Source organism: Melospiza georgiana, chromosome 1 (assembly GCF_028018845.1).
Source record: "Melospiza georgiana isolate bMelGeo1 chromosome 1, bMelGeo1.pri, whole genome shotgun sequence".
NCBI lineage: Eukaryota > Metazoa > Chordata > Aves > Passeriformes > Passerellidae > Melospiza > Melospiza georgiana.
The window spans coordinates 44,752,440-44,777,797 of NC_080430.1; the positions used below are offsets into that span (position 1 = coordinate 44,752,440).

The 25,358-nt window shown below is 39.6% G+C and overlaps 1 protein-coding gene across 1 annotated transcript in view; it reads left to right on the top strand.

The window, feature by feature from the left end:
- Positions 1-25,358, top strand: part of GLB1 (galactosidase beta 1) — a 40,865-nt gene that overhangs the window by 8,167 nt on the left and 7,340 nt on the right. Inside the window, exons 2-14 of the mRNA XM_058029489.1 lie at positions 1,688-1,857; positions 7,410-7,560; positions 7,850-7,910; positions 8,718-8,812; positions 10,046-10,226; positions 11,822-11,880; positions 12,763-12,884; positions 12,966-13,006; positions 13,463-13,575; positions 16,460-16,534; positions 21,666-21,755; positions 22,845-22,958; positions 23,972-24,103. Coding sequence (XP_057885472.1) covers positions 1,688-1,857; positions 7,410-7,560; positions 7,850-7,910; positions 8,718-8,812; positions 10,046-10,226; positions 11,822-11,880; positions 12,763-12,884; positions 12,966-13,006; positions 13,463-13,575; positions 16,460-16,534; positions 21,666-21,755; positions 22,845-22,958; positions 23,972-24,103 — 1,404 coding nt within the window. The remainder of the gene's footprint in view (positions 1-1,687; positions 1,858-7,409; positions 7,561-7,849; positions 7,911-8,717; positions 8,813-10,045; positions 10,227-11,821; positions 11,881-12,762; positions 12,885-12,965; positions 13,007-13,462; positions 13,576-16,459; positions 16,535-21,665; positions 21,756-22,844; positions 22,959-23,971; positions 24,104-25,358) is intronic.

Sequence of the window (25,358 nt, forward strand, 5' to 3'; positions counted from 1 at the left end):
CAAGCTCTGGATCATCCCCTGACAATGAAGTAATGCTGAGCAATTGATCATGAAGGAGGTCTGTTTACAATGAATGATGAATGAGGTGAATTCGAAGTATTCTGGTAGCTTCCTCCCTGTCCTCAGCACTGTGGCAGGAAGTGTATCTGTTGGGAAGGTGATTTACACCCATGGTCACAGCTTCAAAAACCTGACTTCTAAATGGTAACTGGTTTAGTGATTACCACTTTCATAATTAATACCTCCCTTTAATTGTTTTAAGATAGCCATGGCTCTCTGCCATAAGTGTCTGTCCCTGAGGGCATGTAAAGTTTTTTTAACATTCATCATCTCAACAGTTCTCTGCCATGAATGGAACTAAGTGTCTTTTCCATAGACTTCTTGATATGGTTAGCCTGAATGAGGAAGCTAAAATCCTCTTACAGAGGGACATCACAGCAATTTATTTCACCTCTCCTTATTTCCAGGGATAATGGTCTTTTAATGTGTAAGGTACTTCTATCCATAGTGGTGCTTTTATTGGGTTTCTTTTCTGTGTTGTTGTGTTGGGTTTCAGAGTTCCACTTAGTCATGTTCATTTTGAAGCACTCAGCTCTGCATTAGTGCTGTGACTTGTCATGGTGCCCTAGAGTAAAAACATTTGAAGAATATGAAACATCTGCTTGGTGTCTGTAAGGGTATAATAGTTTCCTTCACGGGTACATATGGGACAATTCCATCCTAGTGCAGCATGCCCAGCTGTCAGGATGCAGGTTATAAATGAAAGATCAGGAAAAAGTCACATACATTTAAATTGAACAGGAAGTAAGCAGCTATACCTACCTGTACATCCTTTTCAGCAATAGTTTGCTTGAGGTCTAACAGCCTGGAGTTACTGTAGCATCATAATTTCCTATGGAGAATCCTAACCCTTGAGTTACATTTATTCCAGAGCAGTTGGTTTGTATTTCTGAATTCTGTGTGGTCCTGATTTTGGAAAGGCCTGACGTGCCCATACCTTTGTTGAATCAAGATTTATTTATCTTAATAAAATTAAGTAATCATAAGAGTGGGTCCAAGTTTGTGGAAACAGAGCATAAAAAGCCAGTGCTGTGCAGCACTTCCTTTTTGTGTTTCCCTGCCAGCTCCTTGCTTTATCCTCTCATACTTGTTGCTACCCATCCACCACACAATTTCACTTGTTCCCTGTTGGCAGAATGCTTTGAATTGCTATGTGTATCTAGGACATTTTCCCCTACATTTTTTAGGTTTTCTGTAAAATAATGCTTTTGTTGCAGATGGAACATGCTGTTGTCTTCCTCCTTGGAGTTTGTAGTCTTGAAATGATTGTAAAGTGCTATCTCAGTTGCTCTGTAATTACAGTCTGGGGATAGGCATATTGGCTTAGCAATTTTGTCCTCCATTTTTCAGGAGGGAGTGTGTTTTCTAACAACTATATCTACTAGTTTCCTTGTTCTTTTATCCTGTGACACTTTGCACTGACTCCCTTCTGCTGATTTGTTGTGCTAAGACTCAGGTGGGCTATAGATGGCTAGAGGAAAGTCATTCACCATCTCTTATTTTAGGACCATTGTATCTTCTATTGTAGACAACCCACAGATGTTGTATAGCCTGTTCTCTGTGTCTTTCAAGGCAGAAAAAAATGACACTGTGTCTTTTTTTTGTTTTGGTTTGGTTTTGTGTACAGAATGTACCTGGGAGGAGTTTTGGGATTGATTATGAATCCAACAGCTTTGTCAAGGATGGGAAACCTTTCCGTTACATCTCCGGTAGCATTCACTACTCACGGGTGCCCTCGTATTACTGGAAGGACCGCCTGCTGAAGATGAAGATGGCAGGGCTTGATGCCATTCAAACGTGAGTAGCTGTTGATTTCTGATGGATTTGTGGTCCTGGGAGCTGTATGAGAACTCATTAAGAGCCTGCCATTGTTACTTGTTTATTATTTTTCCAGTAATAGGTGAGGAAGCTCTGGAGAAGTGAAGGGTGGTACAGGATGACTTTTGACCACATAAATGGGGGCAGCTGGGCAGGTTGTAACCAGCAGTCTGTTCCCCTGATGATAGGCTACTCCTCTGGCTTCACAACCCAGGGTGCAAGTGTGACTGAAATAAATTGTTGGACTATGAACTTTGGCAACTATGGAACAATTATACATGCTCTGCCTCTGCCAGGGACACTGTACTCTCTGGTCAAAAGGCAGACTAGGTGTGAGGAAACAATAACCTGTTAGTACAAGCCTGGGTTGGTATCACTCAGAAGCCTTGAAAATGTTGGTGAATACTGCAGTAACATTTAAAAGCTGTTTTACCAGAAGCATTTAAATTTAGATAAATGGATGGGGAGCTAGGTGTACTTATTTAAAAAGAAAAAGCTTAAACAGCTTTCATTTGTGTGTGTGTGTGTGCAAAACCCCTAGTCCTTGTCTTTTCTACCTGGCTGTGTACTTAATTCAACAGATGAGGCACAAATTCTTTCTCTTATTTTTGCCATGGCTTCATTGACAAGGGAAGTGGTACTGTGTAAGGCACAGTCTTTTCAGGCAATTGTTGTAATTCCCAAACAGGTTTGTTTTCTTTTCTTAAGTCATTGCAAGGCTTAGAGCTTCTCTTTGAAACCACCTGCTTTTGTGCTGTAAAAAGTTCAGGTTCTGGCAGTGCAGAGCTTGTAGGCTCTCTAGGAATGGTTTCTCACCCTTGAAATCTGTGTTGTTGTTAGACCTGCAAGTTGCATGGTTCCTTTGTACCCTCGGGGATGAGACTAGTCAGAGTTAGTAGCTGAAGAACAGACAGCAGGGAGAGAAAAAAAAGTTGAATTTTTCCAAATTTAGGGTTCTCTATTTTTTTGCATATCTTAAGACTCTTGCCTGTGTTGGGATGATGCAGTCACTCTGTTGAGTGGTTTTGTAGCTGTTTTTGTTTTTTTCTTTTAAGGAATCAAGTTCTGTCTTTGCTCACATTAATAAGAGCAATGGGATTAAGAAACACACTTGCTCAGGACCAGGTTGCTGGATTTGCCCAAGTAATTACTTTTTGCTGAAATAAAAGTAATTTAAAGTGGACCTGGAAATTATGTCTTTTGGTGTCTGGCTTGAGGGTCAGCCTGTGACTGACCCTATGATCAGTTACTCCTGTGATCCATAGTGTCTCATACTTCCCTTATGTCTCTCATTAATTTTCTTCCTCCTCCCAACACCCATGTGTTTTCAATGCCCTTTGTTCATTTCCAGCTTTTTCAAGTAGTCCATTTTTTTCTTTTTAATTTTTTAAAATTGCCTTTTCATGTCTCTGATGCATCACTGGAATTGAGATAGATATATTTTCTTTTCCATTCCCTTTGTCACTGTTGTTCAATGGCAAAATTGCTGCAGGGCCAGTTTGGGTTTTTTCTTGTTGCTTTCTCCCTCTTCATTTGTGATCTCCCACTAACAAGGTGGGTGTTTCCTTCTTTCTTTTCTGCTTTTTTCCCTTGTTGAGACTTCTTACTCTGCTTTACTGTTTTGCCTTAGTATCTTTCTGCTGTGCAGGAAGCAGTGAAGATTTGTTGTCTTGCTGGTGCCAGCTGATCTGTGTTGGTCTTGGGAGAGCTGAGCTGTGTCTGTTTTGGCACAAAAGGTGCTGTGCAGCTGGCAAGTGGTTATGGCAACTGTGGCTTTAGGTGTTGCTGCTGGATCACATCATAACAGCTTTATTAGTCTCCTCTTGTTTTTCTAAGAGCAGACTGAGGTTCTTTGACTTTCTCTCCGATTATTGCTCACATCTGGATTTTTTCTGCTATGGTGAAAGATAAATCTGAAAATGTACTTTAGAAGCAGAAAGTGCTCCAGTGCCTTGCATTTTCTACAAGAGTCAAATCCATGTGTCTTTCCATCTGACACTAATCACTGTCTCTCCTGATGCTAAAAAAGCACCTCACCTACAAAAAAAACCTTTTGTTTTTCTTTGAGGTTTGTCGATAATCAAGTCTTGCTGCTTTTGATTATTTGAGATAAATCTATGAGTATTCATATTACCCCAAAGAAATCTTCTGTGATTTTGTGTGATTTTGGTAAAAAAAATGGAAATTGGTCTATGTGATTGGGTTTTTGTTTTCTCTTCTTCTGCATACTCTCTCCTGGATCAGTAATACTGCTAGCAAGGGACAGAGGTACAAATTTTGTAAAGTCATTCTGGAATGAATGGGCAGCAGCACTGCCAAACTCTCTGGCAGAATGTGGTGGTTGGATTCTCAATCTTGAGGCCTCATCTGAAGACTGTGATTTTGTTGCTTGGGATTTTTTTCCACAAGACAGGGAATGGTCCTGCTATAATTTGAAATATGGGAACCTTCCTTGTTCTTATCAAGGCGTTCCCAGTGAGGTTTACCACTTCAATGGAAACAGGATCCTTATGTTATGGGATTGTGCTTGTAAATATCTTGTGGATAAAGCCAAACCAGACATGTTCTCCTTCCTGTTCTCTGCAGCCTTTTTTCCAAAAGGCTGCCTGTGCCTTGATGCATCATTCAGCTCATGACTGAGGCAGCAATTCCTCCTGGTCTCTCGAATAGGTGAAGTCAGTACATGAATATAATGGTCTGCACCTGGTAACACCTTAAGCAAAAACAGAACACGAGAAAACAGATGACAGTAAGCTTGATCTTATATGAAAGCCTAAGAGATCAAGGCTTACCCCTTCTAAAGAGCAGGCTGAAATTTAATGTGGTTGGTGTGATGTCCCAGAAGGTGGTGGAGGAGGATGCTGAGGAGCTCACTCCCCACCTCAGCAGAGGTGTCTGGTCACACAGGTCCTTGTTTTCAGTTTCTGGACTGTGTCTGCCAGCTGGAAATGAGTGCTGGCTGAAGAAGGCATCTGGAAAGCACGGGAGGTCTGGGGTTTGTTTTGTGCAGAGCAGATAAACAATTGCCACTAGATGGGGCAGAAGATGTATACAGAATTTACTGATCAGTGGAGATGCTTCCTGGAAGAATCCACAGTTACCTTTACAGGCTCATAGAAAGTTAAAGAATGTTGAGCATTTTCTTTGTTTTACTCTATTTGTTGACTAAAGAACAGAGGGGTGTAAACCTGTACAAAGTCCTTCTATGAAGGAGCTGCTGTTTAGAATATGAAATATTTAAAATTTAAACACAAATTAAAGACTTTTTTAAAGACTCATAAATGAGTAATCTAACTAGCATGCTCATTGATGAAAATAGTACAATTTATTCAATTTTACACTATTAAGATAATCCCAGCCTGGTATTAGAGAGAGAATTATCTGTACATTAAAGAAGTTGAAGTGTGATTTTTTGCCTGTTGATAATATCTGAAATAGGAGAGGAAAGCTGTAACTTCTAAAGAAAGGGAGGTTATAGCATGAAGCTTAGAAATTGTGTGTAAATGGAAAGTAAACTCAAATACAGAATAAATACCATATTTCAAAAAAGGATGATGAGATTGAAAAGATTGAAAAAGAATGAGATTTTCCTTTATAAGTTCATTATTCTGTAGCTAAAGCAGTACAGGATTAACAACTGACTGTAAATTTTGACAATGGTGTGTAACAAATATATTCATTAAAGATAACAATTTCAATTATTTCATTTGAGACCATCACTAGCTGTAGAAAATGTATTGCTGGATTAAAGTGTCTTAGTAACCATTTTTAGACCAATGTTTAAAATAAATTTTTATCATGATTCATTATATAAAACAATGGTTTCAGATAGGTTTTTTTCTTGTGCTTCTTCCCTTTTTCTCTGCTAGAATCTGCTTTTTTTCCAGTCTTGTGGTCAAGCATGTGACATAAATTAAAACTGTTTCTGGAAGGATTTTTCTATTTTCTTCCATCTTGAGCATAAGGGAGCTGGAGAAAACCTTTCATCCTCACCTCAGACAGTATTAAGTGCATTTAAACCTTAAGACTTCTTTCTGAACAAGTTGATAATTCAATGAGTGTATTTTCATATGGTTCATATATTCATTAAATGCACATGTAGTTTTTTTTACAAGTGAGTTAATTGTGCTTCAAAAACAATTAGAGCAGCTTGACACAGAAATAAAATATACCACATGGAAGAAAAATCTGCATTTTGATGCCTGAGTGCATTGCTCTGACTATATCCTGGCACTCAAATTTGAAGCTTTATCTTTTCGAACAGAGGCTTAAAATTTTGGCATTTGAGATGTTATAATATTCACGAAGGTTGAAATATTATAGGTTTTGTATTTGATGTTCATGTACATGTCTGTCTGTATATGACCATTTTAGTAGTGTACTCATGAGAGGGTTCCTGTTTTTCTTCCTTATTGAAAGCATTGTTTTAGGGACTTTATTTCCCTCTTGGGTGGTTTTTGCAAAATTAAATGTGGAACATACTAACAAACCCAGGCAGTAAAGAAAGTGTTGCCTTAGAGGATCTTTGCTTGACTAGACACAGTTTTGGGAATTTTAGAAATTTTAGGGGAATGAGTTTTCACATTCCCTTGAATCCTTGCTCGGGTTGTACTCATCCCTAATTTTAGTCTGTCTGTGCTAGACTGCCACTTAGTACCATGGCAAACACAACATGGTTGTCAAGCAGGGATTATCACCTACAACACTGCTCATGGCATTTGGTAGATTTCTATTTCTTTGTTGTCTTGAAACCAAGTGGGTTTTTTTTTATTTCTGTGAGATGTTCTGTGCTGAGGCTGTGGTCTCCTGAGTCCTAGACATAGGAGAGAGGTGTTCTTTCAAATGGTGATGTGCTTGTTTGACATCTTTGTTACTTAGTTGAAATTAAGCTTTGCTTTGTCCAAGTTCTTGGGCACCTTAACGTTTCTTAACTTAATTGTTCTTCCGGTGGTGGTTTTCCAGGACTTGCATTGTTCCTGGTCAATGAAAACTTTTGGGACCTAGATGCAATATGACTTGAGGCTTAAGTGTTTTTCAAATTCTTTGCAGTGGCAGCAGCATAGACCTGAGAGCCTGGTTGGTGTTCTCTGTGCAAGCTGGGTGATCCATTCATGAAGGGTCACGTGCTGTTTTGTGCTTGTTCTTGGCCTCCTCCTTCATGAGTGGTTTACCACATTCATCTACTCATCAATCTCCCCCCACTATACAGCTGCCAGCTGCCTTGCCAGCTTCAAATCTGTTTATTTAATTTTGGAACAGATATCATGGTTTCACAACGGCACTATCAGAACCTGTTCTTGCTCTGATAGGGACTCCTGCAGACATAACCCTAATTTCAGTGTCAATTTTAAAGCCTTCTGCTGTATGAAATACCTGGCAGAAGAAAGGCCAGAGAGTTACTCCTGTCTTCTACTGATGCAAAGGATCAGCAGCATTACTGATCTCTGGGGCATGTACTGCAAGTAGCTGTTTTCTAGAATTCAGGTTTAGTCTCAGTTTCCCTAATGGAAGGTGATTTTCTCTCTTAATAGGTATGTCCCATGGAACTACCACGAACCCCAGATGGGCACGTATGACTTTTTTGGTGGCAAAGATCTAGAGTATTTCCTGCAGCTTGCCAATGACACTGGATTGCTTGTTATCCTGAGAGCTGGACCTTACATCTGTGCAGAATGGGACATGGTATACAACCTTTTGTAACAGCTCACTTCTAGGGTAAATCTAGTGCAAGTATTTCTTAAAGTAAACAGACTTACTCATTGTTGTATCCTTAGACAAGAGTCTTGGTGTAGTGCGTTAAAATCCATGCATCCTAAGTGACTTCTTACAATACAAACTTACTCTGTATTTTTTTCTTTAGGAATTACTACTTGTAGAAAATCAGTTTTCCTGTCTCAGTATGTGTCTTAATAAGAGGCTAAATTCTTCTTAGGAGTCCTAAATATGTCACTGTTTCCCTTTCTTTTCCCAGGGAGGTCTTCCTGCATGGCTGTTGGAAAAGAAATCTATTGTTCTCAGGTCTTCTGATTCAGGTAGAGGCATCAGAAAAGGCCATTAAAAATACACTGTAACAGCAAGGCAACTTTCTGTTTGAGGCCATTACTAGATAATTAATATTTCAGCCCAAGTTTTCTTGTGAGTAAAATCTTCAATGCTTTTAATTAGAAGCGTGCATTCAAAAAGTGTGTAGAACAATTAAAGTAGGGGAGAAAGTTTCCAAGGTATTGTCAAGTTGGTGCCAAGAGGGGAATCATTGTCACCATTGAGGAAAAGAATGCTTCAGCCTTGAGGTTTTTGGATTTGCCACAGCCAGTCATAATGGGGATCTTTCTTGGCTGGTCAGCATGCAGTCCAGAACAAGTTACAGCATTCTCATGTGCTCCTGTTTAAGAATCAGACATGGGAGAGTAAGATGAGACAGGAGGTTAATGTGTTTGTTGGAGTGAATGTAGGGGGTGAATATATAGATATCATATCCAACTTCAGTTCTGCTAACTGTGGTTAAATTATCTATTTAAAAAATAGTACATAGATCAACAGTTGAATTTTTCTTCCTGTTCTAATGCATTACGACAACCTGTGAGACATAATGAAGTTCTTTTGATAATTTTCCAAGTTCATCAGTATTTAAATGTTTTATTTTTTAGTAAACTGTATTGGAAGCATTTATGACCAAGTAGAAGAGCACATTTGTTCAAGTATAAGAGCAAACTGTTCATTAAATGCTGTTCATAAATTACATAATTAGAATACTATGTAAAGATGACCCATATGTAATTTAAAACAAAATTAGAAAAAGGCAGAAAAGTTGTGAAATATGTATACTTTGTGTATCACAGATTACCTAAAAGCGGTAGAGAGATGGATGGGTGTCCTTTTGCCAAAGATGAGGCCTTATCTCTATCAAAATGGAGGTCCAATCATCATGGTGCAGGTAACTTTCTGAAAACCAGATGAACCCAAACAGCATGAATGCTTACACTGCTCTTGCAGGCACACCATGAGTCTTGGGTGGTGGTGTCACAGGTGTTTCTTAACTTTCAGGCAGCTGCAAGATTCTGATGAAATACCTTATCCTAAAGAACTGAATCCACTGTTTCTAGGACTCAGAGAGCCCTCATCTGCTCTGTCAAAGTTGTTTCCCACAGCTGTATAAGGCAATAGAGGGAACTTTTGTAGCTTTTTAGATCTGAGGTTTGTGGCAATTCTCACATAAAGCCAAAATGCATGCAGTTTCCTGAAACAATCTGACAAGAAAAACGGGGATAAGAATACCCTTAGATAGAAGCAAAAGCAGTATGGAGTAAGCCTAATTTAGCACCTAATTTGAGTTTTAAATGTTTCAGAGCACAATTTTGTATGTTCATGGTGAGTAGCTTCTGTTCTAAACTCCTTCTAGATAGACGTGTGGGAGTGATTGTCCTATATTTGTAGTATTTGATCTTAATAAAGCTTTATTTCAATTTCTTTAAACTCCCTGACTGGCACAGGTTGGGATAAGAGACCCTTCTTGTAATATGCCCAAGATAATCTCGTTGAACGGTGTGTTCTGTCTGTTGAGCAGAAGCACTGGGAAAAATTATTCTTTGGCAGAAGTAAGATGCTTATAACAGGATTTTCAGAAATAACCTTCAGGATTGAAACCTATTGGATCTGGAGCTGAAAAGTTCATCTCCTTGGAAAAGGGGCAAGATGTGTGCCTTGCAGTAGTAGCACAGTTGTTCTCCCTTCAATCCTTTTGAGTCTATTTCAGGGCTTTGTGGTTCATGTGAGCCCTTTGTAGATGTCTCTGTTCTGAATGTCCAGTTTTGTTGTAGTTTTGATCATTTCACAACCTGTTCTATGGTTTTATTGGTCTGCTTGGGAGGTGGGTTATAGATCTCAGATTTTAATAGAGACTCTATTATGATCACTGTAGCTAAACAGATACTATGGGGGGAGGATGAATTTTGCAGGAAAATGGCTTAGCTCTGCACAGTGATGGGTCCACTGTAAAGTACAGTTGATAGGAATGAGTCTTGTCTTCTCATACTCCTCACATCTGGACTTAGTGACATTTTCAATATTGCTATCAAAGGAACAAGAGGGTTGAATTTGTGCTTTCTGTTTTGTTATCAGATGCAGACTGAATTGGTGATGGCTTTACTGACTTGCCTTTGCTCTGCAGGTAGAGAATGAGTACGGAAGCTACTTCGCTTGTGACTACGACTACCTGCGCTTCCTCCTGAAGCTCTTTCGCCAGCATCTTGGGGATGAGGTGGTGCTCTTCACAACTGATGGTGCCAGCCAGTTTCACTTGAAATGTGGGGCTCTCCAGGGTCTCTATGCAACGGTGGACTTTGCTCCAGGTTGGAGACTGCTGTTTGGTTCCAGAAATTCTGAGCTCTGTGTGTTTGTTGCAGGACAAACTTACTTGACTGCTTGCCAAATTTGCCTGCTTTGTTTAAATGGGTTAACAGGCGTTTATGTGTATTTAACGTACTCTTAAACATTCAAGAATCACCCATGACTGCTCAGTTAGAATGTCATAATCACTTCCTTGCATCTTGGAATCATGAATAGCCAGTTTTGCTGCTCATAGCACATATCTCCTAAAAATTAGCAATAATAGTTGACATTGATTCCTTGATTATTTTAATATACCTTTTTGGTGTTGAGGTTTTTTAATGTTCTCTGTCTGTCCTGGAATCCAGCCATCCAAATACATTTCTTTTTATGCCAGAGGTTATTAGGAAAAAAATACTGTTGAAGATCATCATGAGAAATGTGCACACTGCTACAATTTATTGTGTTATAGGTCTGACAGATGGCTAAGCTAAGCATTATTAGTGTGATCAGAGAGTACCCTTTTGATAGACGAGTTAAGAATTTAAATGTTTGTATACTGCATGGACTTGACAAAATAGGCTTAGGGCACAAGAAACAAACTCCAAGACAGATATTTTTGGGTTTTTTATTGTGCATATTTTAATTTTTTTTTATTTTTAATTTTTTATTGGCCTCTTCTGTACTTTATTCTCTCTACAACCAAACACGTGCTTAGCAGAGATCTGTTTTCTTGAAATTGTGGATGTCTTCATGTAGATCCTTTTGTGGGATTCACATTCTCTGAACCTGAGACAAGCAGTGAGAAAAGCAGAGAAGAGAATGATCAAAACAATTCTTATCTCATTTACTGCTCCTGTGTTGTGCCCAAGTAGAATGCAATATGGAAATTGTTTACCCAAAGTGATGGTGTTTTGTTTCCTTGGCCTGTGAGGGCCAAGTACGTGTCCAGACTGCCAGTCAGCAGACAGTCAAGAGATTTTGTTCAGTTGAGTTGAGTGCTTGTGCAGTTTCAGTTTAGATGTAGTGTAATATAGTGTAATATAGTACAGTATAATAGTATAATAATGTAATTAATTAGCCTTCTGATATCATGGAGTCCTCCTCATCATTCCTCCCACCAGTCAGGCAAAATTACACCGATATCCTTTATGCAATGGTGAGCCACCATTCCACCAGAGAAGTTGTTTCCAGCCACTGTGGCTTGAGCCACTAGGAGTGATCAAGAGTGAAACACCTCTTTAGAGATTGCCTGGTTTCTACTCTTCCCCGTAGCCTTGGTAACGTAACCCCAGACTTAGACTTTCCAATGATCAATAGCAATTCTGACACATCTCAGACTTCTTTGTGCCAGGATGTCATTTCTGAGAAAAGCTGGGTTTTCAAAGGATGTGTCTCAAAAGCAAAGACACACAGGCATGCATATGTGCATGTATATATTTAAAATAAGTTTTGCAAGTTAAACATCAGAAGTATTCATTCCTGTGTTTGCTGGAGCAGCTTTCTTGTCATTATTTTTTGCTAGGCTGGAAGGGAGATAAGACACCAATTTCAATAAAATGATGAACCCAGAAAATCATGGATATAGCAACTCATTTTTATTTCTTTCTGTTTATAGGTGGCAATGTCACAGCAGCATTCTTAGCTCAAAGGAGCAGTGAACCCATGGGCCCTTTGGTATGTGTTTTCACTTAAACTTTTTGTATCATGTCTAATCTTGAAGTTGTTAATCAGAGAGGGATTGACAGCACTGCTTGAACAATTTTAGGGACCTGTTCACAAAGCTATAATTTCCAAGTCAGAAAAGTGAATAGAGGAACTTTGCTGTGTGTTTGTAAAATCCACATCAACTGCTGCTCTCCAAATGCTATTTTAGTCTCAAAAAGTAATGATTTTGCTTCAGTAGTTTTCCTTGCTAAGACAAATGTTTACAAAGCGGCGGAAACACTAAGGATGGTTAGACAAGTTAGTGAGATATGTGTGTAGGTAGAAGTTAAAAGCAGAATTAAAAGGGCAGATTAGAAGTTGTTTCCTGTTTTCACCTACCTTAGAGGTTTTATACAAGCTGTAGTGGGATGTGAGAACACTGGAAGCCATTTTGAGAAAGGGAGAAGGCCTGTTGAGGCTACAAAATTATCTCTGTGCTAAGGAGTTGTTTAGAAAGCAATTTGAAATATTTTTCATTACATCCAGGTTGTATATGCTGTTCTGCAGAGAATATGTTGATTCCGTCATTTATTTGAATGCCAAGCATCTGAAACACATCCTTGTTGCCAGGTTCCCAAGAAATCCATACTCTTTGATGCTTAAGCAGTTTTTTTCAAAATGTCCCTATAAAATTATTGAAACAATCTTTTAATTCCTTTGACCTGCAGTCTGCTGAAAAGAACTGATCTAGTATGTACTTTGCTGTATTTATAGTAGTTTAAAAATGGCTCAAATTAGTCAAGGTGCCTTTTTTTCCTTCCCTCTTACAGTTAGGAACCTTAGTTCACATTGCATTCAGTTCTTGTTCCCTCTTCACGTTTTCCCTTCCTCTTTTGCCCTTCCTCCTTTCAGGTTAATTCTGAGTTTTATACTGGATGGTTGGATCACTGGGGGCACCGTCATTCTGTTGTGCCCGCAGAAACTATAGCTAAAACACTTAATGAAATCCTGGCACGTGGTGCTAACGTTAACCTGTAAGTGTGTGTTCAGTAGAGCTTAATTTTGGGGGGATTTCTTTTCCCAGTTCAGCAAAACCTGATTTTTTTTCTTTTTAGGTACATGTTTATAGGTGGGACTAACTTTGCCTATTGGAATGGTAAGAAATTACTTAAATTATACTAATGGTGGAGGGGAGCTCCTTTTGAATTAGGTAGTAATGTATTTTGTGAAAGAATGAGCTGTGCCTACTTGCCCATGGCAAAAGACATGACTGCGCTAGCTGTTCTTTGTTTATTGCCAACATTTTGTACCAAACCAACATGGTATTTGTCTTTTCCAAGGCTACTTCTGCTTCACTTGGTGCTGTGAAACAGTTGGAGCACAAATAAATATGTTTCTCTTCAGAATATTTCACAGAGTGGTGTAAGCTCACAAGGACATTGTCCTCCTTCAGTTTTTTATGCCAAATCCCAAACATCAAGGCCTACACTGAATCTAAAAGTGTAGCAGAATCTGTCTGAAATCAGAAAGAATTCTGGCAGTTGATACCTTTGGGAAAAAATCCATCCCTTCCACTGTTTTTATTGCTTTTTCTTTTTTCCTCCTCCCCTAGGTGCTAATATGCCTTATATGCCTCAGCCCACTAGTTATGACTATGATGCTCCCCTGAGCGAGGCAGGAGATCTGACAGAAAAGTATTTCACCATCAGAAAAGTCATTGGTATGGTGAGTGTCCCCAGGACATTTTTAGAATGGTTCTTTGAGACATTCTCCAAACTGTCTTGTTCTTGTGTTGGTGGAAGTTACTCCTCAATGTACTATTTTCTGCAGCTGGGGGAAGTGAAATGGAACCTGACAATTAGGCCAACTTAACTGCTTCTTGTTACAAAAAACAAAAGATCTTGCCCCTCTCTAGCTATTCTTTCTGTCCCAGTGGCTTCCTCCTTCCTTTTAGAGGAGAGGATACTGGTGTAGGTCTGACTCTGACATGGTTCAGCTCTTCTTTTTTCCTACATTTGTTTTCTCTCAAGGTCAGTAAGGTGAATCACCTCACTCAGTAGGATGAGAGCCAGTGCTGCCACAGGGGGAGCAGAGGGAGGTGGGAAGGGTTTGGCTGGGAGTAGAGATGGAGGAGGAGTGTACAGAGCTTTTTCCTTGCAGCATCAGTCAGCCATTCAGTCAACTTAGGCTGATGAGCTGATGTCAGCCCAATCTGTGCTGCAGTTTGGTGCTTTGGCTGTCCCAAACTCCATGTTGAGGTTTTGGGCCTCTGAGAAAGACCAGGCTTACTCAAAAGAGCACATCTTGGTTTTGTGTTTTCACAAACTGCAACTAGTGGGTGGGACCAGCTTTGCCTTGCTGTAAAAATTCAGTGTCTCCACAAACTGGAGATTGAAGTAGAACATGGAACCTCTGTCTGTGTTTTGAATAGCCTTGCATTGGAGGCTGTTCAGATGAGGCTTAAAAACAGGTTCCATGTGAATCCCAAGGCTCAGGCTTATAGTCACTATCCTGTTGCATACCAGCAACATTCCTATGCACTAGAAGACATTTTTATTTTAAGAGTAGGTCTCCCAAAAGTGTACTACACTTTCTCTAGGGTGGAGAATGCCTTTATGTCTTTAACTGTGGAAGGCCTGCTGTGGATTTTTTTTTCTTCCATTTCACCATTATCCCTAAGCCTGATCGGATAAATTGATGGGATAATTTTGATGGCCTTTCCAAGGGGAGTTTCCTGTCTTGATACAGCTTTTCTCACCAGAGAAATCCACAAACTTCCTGATTTTGAGTTGTTTTCTTCAAGGTGCAAGACCCCTCTCTGAGATGTAAGTAGTAATCTAGTGCAGTGAGAGAGCCTTGATAAGATGTGAAATGTTCACTATAACCTCAGGTGCATTGAGTCATTTTTTGCTGTGGTTGGTTTGTTTCTTAATTTACATGTCCATAGATTTTCAGTGATGTTTTCCTGTCACTACTGTGGATTCTAAACCAAATTCTAACAAATTTTCCACTCAGTTGCTGTTTGAGGTGAAGCTGATGAAAGGAAATAAAGTTACTTTTAACAAATGACTCTGTTCAACGTGTTAGCTGTGCTACAAGGATAACATTAAAGTCTTCTTTTACAGTTTCCATTAGTTAAAAAATGTAATGAAGAATTTCAGTCTACAGTTTCTTTCAATTACTGTTAGCATTCTTTTAATTTTTACTATTGGAGTTGAAATTTCCTGCTTTTGATTTCTTTTTGATTTCTTTTTGATTTCTCCTCTTGGGTGAATACAACTTATGTTTTCTTTAAATTTGGGAATCTTGATTGTGTTCTAATACAAAGGAGAAGAAATTAACTTCTTACTGGAAATGTAAATCAAGCTTTCATCCATCCATGACTGACACTTGACACGGTAGCATTGGGAATTTAGTGCTGTGGTCTGTTAAAAACAAAACAAAAAGCCTCCAGCTAAATCAAAAACCCTTTCAGCCCCTAATCAAATTTATTTGAACAAAACCCTGACAAGGTAAGCACTCCAAAGTTACCAATTTGCAGATGGAGACACTCTTCACAAGGTTGATCTTTTGTACATGTTTATTAGAATGTAGTCTTGGATTGCTTGTTCATATGGGTATCTCATCTGCAGAAGTTTTTTCTCTGATATGCAGACAGGCCATGCCTCGTTAATGAAAGAACAGATGGGAAGAGTGGCTATTAAATAGTGGCAGGAGGGGAGAAGGTGATGATGGCAAGGAGAAAAGAAGGTTGTAGGCACAGAAAGGAGAAGGCCAAAGTACTGGGCAGAAAGCCACTGTCTGGTCTGCCACATCTCAAGGGTGTCCAGGAAAGTAGTGGGTGAGTGGAGGCCCTTCATCCCTTTTCTCTGCTGATTTATGGTGATCATTCTTAAAAGTATAGGACAAGAAGCAACCAGAAGTGGATGGGTGGTCAGAGCGTTTCTTTGTCATGTTTCCCTGTGACTGACTGGACAGGTGTCTAGAACAGGAACAGAGGGAAGCTAAAGATGGGACCTCAGAGGTTCATGGAGCTGAGTTCATGGAGCTGTGGTCTCCAGACTTGTTTCTCAAAGACCCCAGCCCAGGCAGTAATGGAGTAGCAGGTTGATCATGGAGAGGAAAGGTAACACTGGAGGAACACTGAGAGGAAAGGTACTGGAGGTAGTAATTCCTATAAGGAGGTGTTGCTCACAAAGGGTGAGATGTCTTACAGATTTGTAAAGGTTCACTCAAGCTCCCATGAACTGGGAGAGGACTGCAGAAAAGCTGTGGAAGAGAGTAACTCAGGCTCTAGCCACAGGAGGGCTCCAAGGGCATTGGGAATTTTGGTAGTTCACTTTGTTAATTATGCTTTTTACTTTACCTAATGTCGAATGGTTATGAAAAATTTTTCACCATATGTGATCAAGTCAATTTTTTTCTTTTGAAAAAAGAAAAAACCCTCCATCTGAAGACTAGATACATCTGTAGCCTCTAGGGGGGTTATTTACTTTTAGCCAAAGTTATAATTCTGTAAGTTGTGAAGTGTAAAGTGAGAATTCAGTTAAAGTGTGTTTGTATTTAACTTGTGTGTGTTTGTGTGTGTTTTTTCTCCTTCTCTTTCTAGTATAAGGAGTTACCAGAAGGTCTTATCCCTCCAACAACACCCAAATTTGCATATGGGAAGGTTCGCCTGCAGAAGGTAAATTAACATCGGTAATACACTGTGTATCTTTTCATGATGCTCCCTGTTTGCTTTTTATTAAAAATATTTATGAGGGTGTCACAACATGCTCTAGATATCCTACAAAATAAAGAGGAAAACCTTGAAAGCAAACTTTCAGGAAGGAGGGAGAGTTTGGGAATTAGGAATCATGCCCATGTTAGAAAATGATCAAATGCATCTTACCTGGCTGTAAAAAGATAGTGTGTACAATATGCAGTATGTGCCTGAAGCTTTGCTGAACTGAAATTAATATATTATTAACACAACAGATTCATAGTTGTTTAAGATTACTCATATATCAGTAGCTGGGGGATTACTCATGTAGCTGGGGGAATATTACCATGAGACTTACAGCAAAGTGTTTTTGTAGCTCATGATGCCTCTAAAGTGGAAGGAAAAGTAGGATATATGTATTTAAAATACTTCATGACCTTTAAATTTTGAATGTGGAGTATTTTTGATAAATTTGAAAGTTTTATTGATAAAGTTTCTGACAAGATCTGTAGCTGATGAGAGAAATTAGATTGGTTTCCTGCTAAGGGAAAAGCACACAGAACTAAGCACTCAGAACCCAGCCTGTGTGACAGTAGTGGTATAGCTGGTCAGCTCACAAGTATCTGGGGTTTGACTGCAGCACCATCATTTTAGGACCGAGGACAATTTTTTGTGAGATACATTTGAGAGCTAGGTTCCTGCTGTGAGTGAAGTGGATGGTTTAATGGGCAACAGAGGACCCTGCAGGTATGAACTTGGCTACATTCTTTCGGCTGGGCACAGACAAGTTTTGAGAGGGAGGATTACTGCAGTTGATGTGCTGGATACTGTAACTCCTAATGCTCTGATTTCACACTATGTAATTTCAATTTGGCAGTTATTTTTCCAGTTAGTCAGGTATCTCATCTCTGCAACTGAAGCATTGCAAAATTTAGTAGCGATAAGGCTTTGCAGGCATTTTCAAGTCATTCCGCTCAAGTGGTGGGCAGAAGAAATGTTTGCATAGAAGTGGTTCATCTGTGAAGTTGAAAGAGATCTGTATCACTTTCAACAACCTTTGAGTGTCTTCTTCCCAGATGAGGTTTCACTGAACTGGCAGCAGTGACTAATTATAGGCTCTTACCACTACACCCACCACCATAGCTGCTGTCTTTGGTTGCGAGCACTTGGCAGCCCAGTTATCAGATCTTGACTCTCCCATCTTGTCATGGGCTGTGGCTCTCAGATAAGGCTGTCCAGTTTCAGTAGAATGAAAAACTTTCTCTTTCATGCCTTCAGGAAATGCTGCTGGACTCTTGCAAGAGTCAGATGACCAAACTTAGTCAAATATTGCATCTTTGACCTGATCTGCCCCTTCTACACCTTGTGATTTTTTGAGAGGAAGCATTTCGCTCTCCAGACATCAGTTTTAGGAATGCAGATGGCATGTCTAAACTGCCAGATGTAAGGTTCCTGTCATGCTTGTACATATAGTGCCATCTGCACTGAGAGCCTCTGGAACTGTTTTCTGTGAAGAAGGTGGCCTATTGCTCTGTGACCCACTGCTTAGCTTTTGCTCTGCTGGGTTACCCTGCAACACAAGTCAAGCCTCCAATCACAGAGGGTTTGTACTGTGCCAGCTCAAAGCTGTTTTCCCAACTCCTTTCTAGCTCTAGCTGGAACCAGCTCCAATACACCTTGTTGTATGAAGAAGCCTTAATGTATTTTGGTGACTATCAGAGAGGGAATATTCTAAATAATAGCACTTAGCTTTGGTAACAGTAAACTTCCTAGCTATGTCATTTGCAGTCACAGTCAGTGCTCACACAGGTACTGTGTGGATTTTCACTCTGCAGCTGACGTCCAGCAGTCAGTCTGCCACAGAGAGCATTGTGTCTACTCCAGTGAACCAACTCCCCTGACACTTTTGCAGAAAGGATGAGAGAAAGGAGACTCTGGAGTATTTTTAGGGGTCATATGAATGTACTTTACAGAGGTACATGTAACCAGAGCAAGATGTTCTCTATCTTTTTTTTCCTCAAGATATTCTGTGGTAGTTCAGTCCTTAAGTATCAACTCCCCTGATGAGACAGTTACTCATTCTGAGCTATTGATTTATTTAAAGAATCTTACTGGGTGGGAAAAATGCAGTTTCTTAGAAGATGCTGTGTGCTGACATTGCTATGTAAGAGCAAAGGCAGGAAAGCAGGTGATATGGAAAAAATCTTGTTGCACAGATGCAGAAGAGAAGTGTTGAAGATGAGGAATGAGGGCAAGCAAAGGCAGAACCACAGTAGAAGTGTGAACAAGATGATAGATTTTAAGGACTTTAAGCCCCAGAACTTGGGAAGCATTGTTCCAGAGGAGAGTAAATTAATCTTGGTTCCTGTGATGTATCCACATGGTTGTGCAGGCTTGTGAGCAGGTGATAGTTTCTGGTTAGCACCTGGGGGCCCCTGAGAAGTGCTTGGTCACAAGGAAGTGCTTGCCCTAGCACAGCAGCCTGCAGACTTTTAAATTCTGGAGAAGTATTCAGTTCTTAAAATGTGGAGAGCTCAAGCAATAGCAAGTAGCAGGCAGTGCTGGTGTGTGTTGGGGCTAGAAAGGGGTTAAGCAAACAGGATGCTGACTGTAGTTGATATTCCTGTTGGAGCTATTTCATTCCTTTTTTCTGTCATGCTTGACTTTACACTTGGTTTTGAAGACTTTGCTTTGGAGGATTAAATAAGTATTGCTTTTATTTTTGGCAGTCATCTGTTGTTTTACAGGTTGTTTTTAGAAATTCCTGACAATATTTGTAATTTTTAAGTTTACTGGTACATTTCTCTTGTGGTACTGATTGTCCACTAAGTAGCAGTCAACAGGAATGTGCAGCAAGACCAAATCTTGTCTTGAAGGCTGTTTTTGTATGTATCACCAAAGACTGAAAAGCTGAACAAAAATAAACTCCTGGAGTTTCAAGGAAACAACCTTCTACCAATCCCTAAGAGAATCATACCTGGTTGACCCATATTCAGAAGAGAAGCCCCTTTGGTAGCAGGGACTTAAAAATAAAAAGTCCAACAGGCACATGTACAAGCTGCTAATACTCAGGTCAGCAAGGCACAAAGCAGCTTTCATTGCCACTTAGTTGCTCATTCAAGTGATGACCATGTCTTAATGCTGCTTGTAGTCATTTCTGGTTTTGCTGTCCACCTAGGGCTAAGACTATTAAAGCCCATAGAATTGTTCAATTCTATAAATTACCTTTGTCAGTGTTTGTGCATCTCTTGCTTCACAGCTCTTGTAGAAGACCTGATTTAGCTAAATCTCTCCTGTGGCATGACAAATTTGCATATTGCTGTAACATTACTGGCTCCCTTGGAGGAGCACAGGATAAGGAGTGGACCATGTATGCAGTCTGGAATGTTTGGGAGATTTTACTGCATGAAAAATGATTGCAATTTTAGGTATGACTTTTAAACTGAAAACACGAGAGCAAGCAACTTTCATCAAAATTTTGCAAGCCATGTTTGACCAGCAATCTTCTTGCACAAGTGAACATGCTTAGCTGTGGGCTAGTAAAGGTGACCCAACCACCAGACAGTGTTGGTGTTACCTTTTATTTCCTTATGTGTTGCTTGTTCCTACCTAGAGTTAACACAGTCTCATTTCAGAAGTCTGTTTAGATCTGTGTCTACATGGTTGTTGTGGTTTAATCCTGGTAGGCAGCTAAGCACCCTGCAGCCACTCATTCTCCCCCAGTAGGGTGGGGGAGAGAATCAGAAAGGTAGAGGTGTGAAAACTTGTGGGTTGAGATAAAGACAGTTCTGTAGGTAAGCAAAAACTGCTCACATAAGTAAAGCAAAATAAGGAGCTCATTTGCTACTACCTTTGCAGAGGGAGGCACTCAGCCTTCCCAGGTAAGCAGGGCTCCATCACAGCATCATTAATGTTGGAAAAAAACTCTGAGGTTACTGAGTCCAAGCATTAACCCAGCCACTACTGTGTTCTTCACTAAACCATGTTCCAGAGTGCCACATCACACACCTTTTGAACAATTTGTGTGTGTTGGTTACTTGACAAGATAAACACTGTCATGCCAAACGTCTCTCCTTCCTCCTTTTTCCTCCAACTTTTATTGCTGAGCATGACATCAATGGTACAGAATATGCCTTTGGTCAGTGGGGGTCAGCTGTCCTGGCTGTGTTCCCTCCCAGCTTCTTGAGCATCCCCAGCCTGCTGTCTGGTGAGAGGAGCAGAAAAGTTCTTGAATCTGTGTCAGCCCTGCTCAGCAATGACCAAAATATCCCTGTGTTATCAGCAGTCGTAGCAAGAATCCAAAACACAGCCCCATGCTAACTTCTCTGAAGAAAATTAACTGTATCCCAGCCAAAACTGCAGACTTAATTATGTGTACATAGACAATTCATGCTGGCTTCTGTTCAAAATCACTGCAAAATACTGTATGTGCCTTTTAATATATAACTTTCATGTAAATTCTGCAAAAGTTCAGTTTTCAGTTGTTGAATATTTCTGTTATTTAAGTACCTTCAGAAGTTTGTACTGCTGTGAGTACTCTTACAGTATAGTTTTACATGTTTTTAAACACCCTTTTTATTAAGCATTTGAATGTAAATCTGGTATATGAGAGGAAGACTAAATAGAGTAAATTCATCTTGGATGGCTCTTGATGGAATTAAACTGTATCCCTACTTAGTTCAGAATGATTCTGGAGTAACTCAGTGGGAATCACTGCATTTTCTCTTGTTGATTCTAAGTATAACTGAGCAAAATTTAGATAATATATTGCTTTGTATTAATCATACTGAGCAGTTGTGTTTGTTTATACAACTTTTGTGAGAAACTCCTGGGGTAGTTCTAGTTAAATAATAAAGGGTCACTTTCATTTTTGTGAATGCATAGCAAAATTAGAGCATCTGTTTTTATTAAAACACTGCTCTACATGTGGCATGTTTCAGAGTTCATCAGTTGTGTCTGCTATATTGTATTTTAAATGTCTGCAAGGATGGTGTAAATATTTGTTAACCTTCTGGACACATGGAGCTAGCTGACTTCATGGGTGGATGTGCCAGCTGTTATATTTCAACTGAAACTTACTGACTTTCGTGTATCTGCCTTTTCTGTGCTGCAGGCAGGCACTGTGTTGGAGGTTCTTGATGGACTGTCACGTTCTGGACCAGTGAGAAGCACTTACCCATTGACTTTTGTTGAGCTAAAGCAGGTGAGGATTCCTTCAGTAGTCACTTCACAGTAATTTTTTGGAGTTTATTTGGGCAACCCTCTGTGATATTACTCTTCTTATGTCATGTCTTACACTTTATCTAGGACACAAGTAATAGTATTATAAAGGTGTCCTGGATTTTTGTTTCGGGGGCCTTTTCATATTCTACAGTGTTTTGCACCTGAGGCTTTCTTCTTCCTGTGGATGTCTGTGCTGTCTAGGCTTTCACCTTGATTTCTCTCCTCTCTGAAATATTAATTTTCAGGTCTTAAATGGCTTTTTTTTTAACCATCTTCATAGCCCTCTGCTGGATCTGCTTCAGTAATTCTGTGTCCTCTTTTTCTGAGGAGCCCAGAACTGAACACAACATTCCAGATGTGGCCTCAGAAGGGCTGAGAAGAGGGGTGGGATCGTATCCCTTGACCTACTGTCCATGTTTTTTCTTAATGTCCTTAGGACCATCAGCCTCCTTGGTCCCCAGGGCACTGCTGCCTCAGGAACAGCTTGTTGTCCACCCCAGGTCCTTCTTCTCAGAGCTGCTTCCAGCAGATCAGCCCCCAGTCTGTGCTGGTACATGGGGTTATTATTCTCCAAGTGCAGGACCCTGCACTTGCCTTTTTTTGAAGTTTGTTACTTACCTCTCCACCCAACTCTCCAGCCTGCTAAGGTCTCAGCAATGGCTATGACATATTCTTTCCATTCCTGATGGGGAACTTAGTGAAAATTATTCCAAAATGTTCCTGATGTAAACCATGTAATATTTAATGGATAACAAGATAATGTTGACTTGATGGATGTATCAGTTTCTGGGCACTGAGTGAGAAGTGAACTTAAAAGTTTTTTGTGTAAACTCAGTTATAAAGGGATTTTCACCAGTTTACCTAAAGGTCACCCATTACCTAAAGGTCAAAATAAACTCTAACCTGAAATGATATCTGTGATAGTCACTGTCTGAAGTGAATGAAAGCTAGCATTTCAGTGCAGGCATGTAGGCAGCAACGTGCGATATTTTTAATTCATGACCTGAATTGAAACAACAGAATTACTTGGTTCATTAATCTGTTGGGGTTTTTTCTTTTCTTTTCCTAGTATTTTGGATATGTATTGTATAGAACTACACTTCCAAAGAACTGTGTGGAACCAACACCACTGTCTTCAACTTTAAATGGAGTCCATGATCGTGCCTATGTCTCTGTCAATGGGGTAAAATCACTGTTTGCTGGTATTAATTTATGCCGTCAGTGGCCTTCATGAAAGTCTAGGATGCAGACTGGATTTTTTTTTCTCCTTTCTTCAGATCACCAAAGCAACCCTGATCATGTTTAATCACATGAGGAAAATAAGGAAGTATAGACTTGGTGCATATCCGATGTTCCAATTAGTATTGCAGAAAACATGACTATCTATTATCTTGCCATTTTTGACATATTTGAATGTTGATACATATTCATGACTGAGGTGAATAAAAGACCTAGAGAATGGATTTACTTGCAGGTTTATGGAATATGTTACTGATATATATACTTGGTGTTTTTCTGCAATATTTGCAAATTTTTTATTAGTTTTTTCTTATTTCTTCCTTTGAGGATGGAAGAAAGAGAAAGTCTGAGCCAATGTCTTACCTTATAGAACTGGCTTCTAACCACAGTTTCAAAAAAAAAGTTTATTGTACAGAATGTAAACTTAGTCTTTCTTTCCATAAGCAGGGTTTTGGCCTTGCTTAATGAGAATATAAATTCATGTATTTTACAGTCAATTAATATTTGATGCATATGGACTCTTATCACCTTTGTGTCCAGATCAAGCTCATCTTTCCTTGTGTTGTGGGAACAGGAATAAATAAAACTAAATATTGTTGCACACATAATTGGAAAATGAAGCCAATGATTAAGTCAAATGAAGCCAATGATTAAGTCACTGATATTGCCAAAATCTTTTCAGTCACTGGACTAAATTTGGGAACTTTCTTTTGTGAGTCAGATGCCTCAAAACCCACTATCACATCCAGCTGATGTAGTGAAATGTGAATGTTGATGTAGAAGCCCTTTGTGTGTGCATGTGCTCACATGCAGGAGATGGAGAGGAAAGGGATTTTCTTTACTCTTTTTTTTTCCTTTGCACTTTTAATCTTTTCATGCAAGTTGGAAAAATAAGTAACAGGGCATTCTTGGGTTTTAGTGTTTATTGTTTTCTTCTTCTTGTTGCAATTCATATAGGTACCTCAGGGTATCCTTGAAAGGGAGAAATCACTTAAGATAAATATAACTGGGCAAGCTGGAGCAAATCTGGACATATTGGTAGAGAATATGGGCCGAGTCAACTTTGGTAGATACAATAATGACTTTAAGGTAAGTAAAATCTATTGAGTTACTGGATTGTGATGGCTTTTCGTCTTTTCCACAGGTTAAAAAGAAAGTAGTGAATTAGGAAGAGCAAAAAGGTCAGGATTAGGCAGCTGTAACTTTACCTAAAATATAACTAGTCAGTAGTTTCCATCTGAGTTTTCCAGACTCAATCAGAATCAATGTGAAATTAAAAGCTGCTAGACATCTTTTGAACTTTTATTGTTTTTTGCTTACATGGTCAGCCAAAGTGCTACCCACAAGATTTTCCGGTTCAGATGAGTTTATAAATAGTAGTATTAAAATTGTTTCTATAAACTCCAAAAATGAGTGGGAAATTGGTCCAGAACTTGATTGCACTTTGAGGCTTGTGAATCCTGGGGTTGCTTTTGGAGGCTGGGAGGATGTATGTATGTGTACATAAATACCCTTGGTATTTATGTATCTTTCTTCTTGCCCCATTTCATTTGGCAGCAGTGTACCCTTGCAGTACTCTGTGTGTGGCTGGGAAAGGCTGTCCATGAGCACTTCAGCATGCAAAAGTGCCAGTTCACCCAAACTGACCTGGTGTTGCTATTATCACAGAGATTCTGGGTGTGTGCTACACTTCAGGACTGTCACCTCCATGCATGAGAGGCTGTGGTGGGTTGGCCTTGGCTGTGCTCATTCTGTCACTCGTCCTCCACCAACAGGAGAGGGGGAGAAAATACAATAAAGAGTACCATGGAGGTACCACTAATGTAGCCCTAGGAAGGGCAGGGGCAAAAAGTAAACTTTTCTGGTTTTAGACTTAATGGGATCCCCAGTGCTGCATAACAGCCAATAAAAGACAGGAGTGCTTTAGAGGTGAGTCTTGTATTATGTTCGTGCTGTGTACAGTTCACAGCTTTCCTTTTTCTTGATTTTTGATATTATTAGGATGCAGTAGGTAGCAGTAGTGCAAATTGTTCATTACAATTCAGTTCATACTGTCTCTTCAAGGTACTTTGCCTTTATCTAAGTGGCAGGGGAAGGAAGCTGGTACCCCAGTGTTTTGCCTTCATGTTGAGGCAGCAGAGACACTGCTTTTATTAACTAATTAATTAATAATTTATTAACAGTCAGATGATAAGGAAACCTATATGCTTAGTTTTAAATTAAGAAAAGAGAGTAGAGGTTGGATTAATGAGGTGCTCAGTTGCTGTGGTTGAGCTGAAATTCACACTTATACCTTTTAACCATATAAGAGTGAAAGCAGGATTAAGAGACATGTCCACAGGGA